At 36.9% G+C, this 2,379-nt stretch overlaps 1 protein-coding gene across 1 annotated transcript; it reads left to right on the top strand.

Annotated features, from left to right (window-relative positions):
* Nucleotides 1-1,206: 1,206 nt before the first annotated feature.
* Nucleotides 1,207-2,121, top strand: SARC_13907 (hypothetical protein; the record flags this gene model as incomplete). Its single annotated transcript, XM_014291961.1, has 2 exons — nt 1,207-1,290; nt 1,900-2,121. Coding segments are annotated over 2 exons (306 nt in total), but the record flags the coding sequence as incomplete, so codon positions are not given.
* Nucleotides 2,122-2,379: the final 258 nt, after the last annotated feature.

Below are 2,379 nucleotides of genomic sequence, written 5' to 3' on the forward strand. Positions count from 1 at the left end.
TATGTGATTTTGTATGTGTGCGTATCTGTATGTGTATACACATTCTGATGTACGTGTACATGTGCATGCATATTGGATCGATTGCTTGTGGTACAAATGTCTGTAGACATACAAACGCTCGCACGCTTAGCAATCGCTGCACTCTCTCCTATGCTGTGGCTATATCTGTACTGTCTTCCGTCTACATTTCGTCCGTTCTTGTGAATACATAGAGGCGCATACTATAGTATGCATGCGGTACAGAGTATTATTTATCAACATACATACAAGTAGTATAAACATACATACATACAAGTAGTATAAACACACATACAAGTAGTATAAACATACAAACAAGTAGTACAAACATACATTCAAGTAGTATACTGGTATGTATGTAATACTGAGTTTTATTTCCGTTCGACTCTGTGTATAGAGTGAGAATAAGCGTCTCTGTCTAATGCGCGGCCCATTCGCGACCATAGGAAAAAGAAGGAACTGACGCGAAGCCATGACAAGATGTTGCAAGACCTCAACGCCCAACACTTCCAACTGAAAAACCGGTTAACCATTGAGCAAGAACAGAAAATAGTAAAATTAGCACAACAGGTGTGTGTGTGTGTGTATGTGTGTGTTATCTATATGAGTACTTGTTTGTTCGTGCTGTTTTTGAATCGGTTAAAGTATATACGGCTTCGTACGTATCGTTTGGATGGCTCGAATGCACACCAATTAGTGCAATAAACCAAATAGTGCCGTATATATTTATATTTATATATTTATATATATATATATGTATGTATGTATATGTATATGTATATGTATATATATATATATATATATATATATATATATATATATATATATATGTCTGTGTCGTGTCTGTATATATATATATATATTTATATTTATATTTATATTTATATATATATATATATATATATATACTTATATATGTATATATATATATATATTATTGATACATTTGTGTATGTTTGTGTATGTATGTTTGTGTATGTATATTTATATGTATGAAATTTTGTATATATGCAAGTATATATATATATATATATGTGTGTGTGTGTGTGTGTGTGTGTGTGTGTGTGTGCGTGTGTGTGTGTGTGTGTGCGTGTGTGTGTGCGTGTGTGTGTGTGTGTGGCCAATTCCGTGCCACTAATCAAATATATGTCAATTACTAATTATACACTACACGACCGTTTCATGCAGCACCAATTGGAATTAGAACGGCTCGACAGGCGTGATGTCAGTGAGCAGCAGAGTTTTGCCGCCAAAATAGCATTTGAGGAGAAGGTGAGGGTGAGGTCGAACACACCACTTAAATGGCTATATGCTGTCTCTGGGCCTGACGGTTGTTACCAGCGATACCTACACATATCTACCAATCCTTGTGTGTTTATGTGTTCACCTATGCATGCACTTGTGTTTATGTATTTACATATTTCCGTGTATATATCTATTGAGGTGTTCATATCCATATATTCGCATACTTCTGTTTATGTATACATTGTGGTCATATGCTCATATATTCATATAATCATATATCCACATACTTGTATGCATATATTCATTGGGATCCCTGTGAACAAGCTTCGAGCTAAAAAAAAACTCGACTAAACCCTTAAACCCTAAAATAAGTGTTTGATTTCCTGGAAACCCTACGCCCTATTGTGCAGACAGAGCATCCGTTCGCACGTCACATCGCATGCGCATATCTCAGCATGCGCAATGAAGCTGTCCTCTAAGGGTGTATGATCAACCACGTGTTCCGTTATTTTGTGTAGTTTGCCCCTTTTTTAGGCCGATTCATGTTGGAGGATCCAGAAACTATACATTGTATTTGCATGCGTGTTCGGAATATAACTGACAGTGTACACCATTACATGTCCTGTGGACACGCAGGCGGCTTGGAAGGCGTTCGAGAAGCAATCGAAGCTCACGAAAATCAGCATAAAATTAGAGGGAAAGCAAAACAAGGGCGCCAGCAAGAAGGAAACCAAGGGGAGATATACGCGAGAGGTGCTGTCTATGAAGGAAGACCTCGAGCGCATGCAACAGAAGAACAAGGAAGAGGAGTATACACAGCTCAAGGAGGAGATGCGGCGCCGGCGCAGTATTTGCAATGTAGGTTGATGTTTCTTTACTGAAGGCTGCTTTTACTGAAGGCTCAAGGTTGAGTTTGCACGCCTATTACGCGCAGGATTATTTAGGTTTAGTGCAGCAATATAGATGAATATATATATATAAATATATCTATATACGTATATATATATATATATATATATATATATATATATCAATTTGTACACTTACGCATATGTATTGTACTGCAGGAAGATACGACACTATCATCGTGCAAGATAATAGTAGCAGATAAATGTA

This window comes from Sphaeroforma arctica, assembly GCF_001186125.1.
Source record: "Sphaeroforma arctica JP610 unplaced genomic scaffold supercont1.3896, whole genome shotgun sequence".
NCBI lineage: Eukaryota > Ichthyosporea > Ichthyophonida > Sphaeroforma > Sphaeroforma arctica.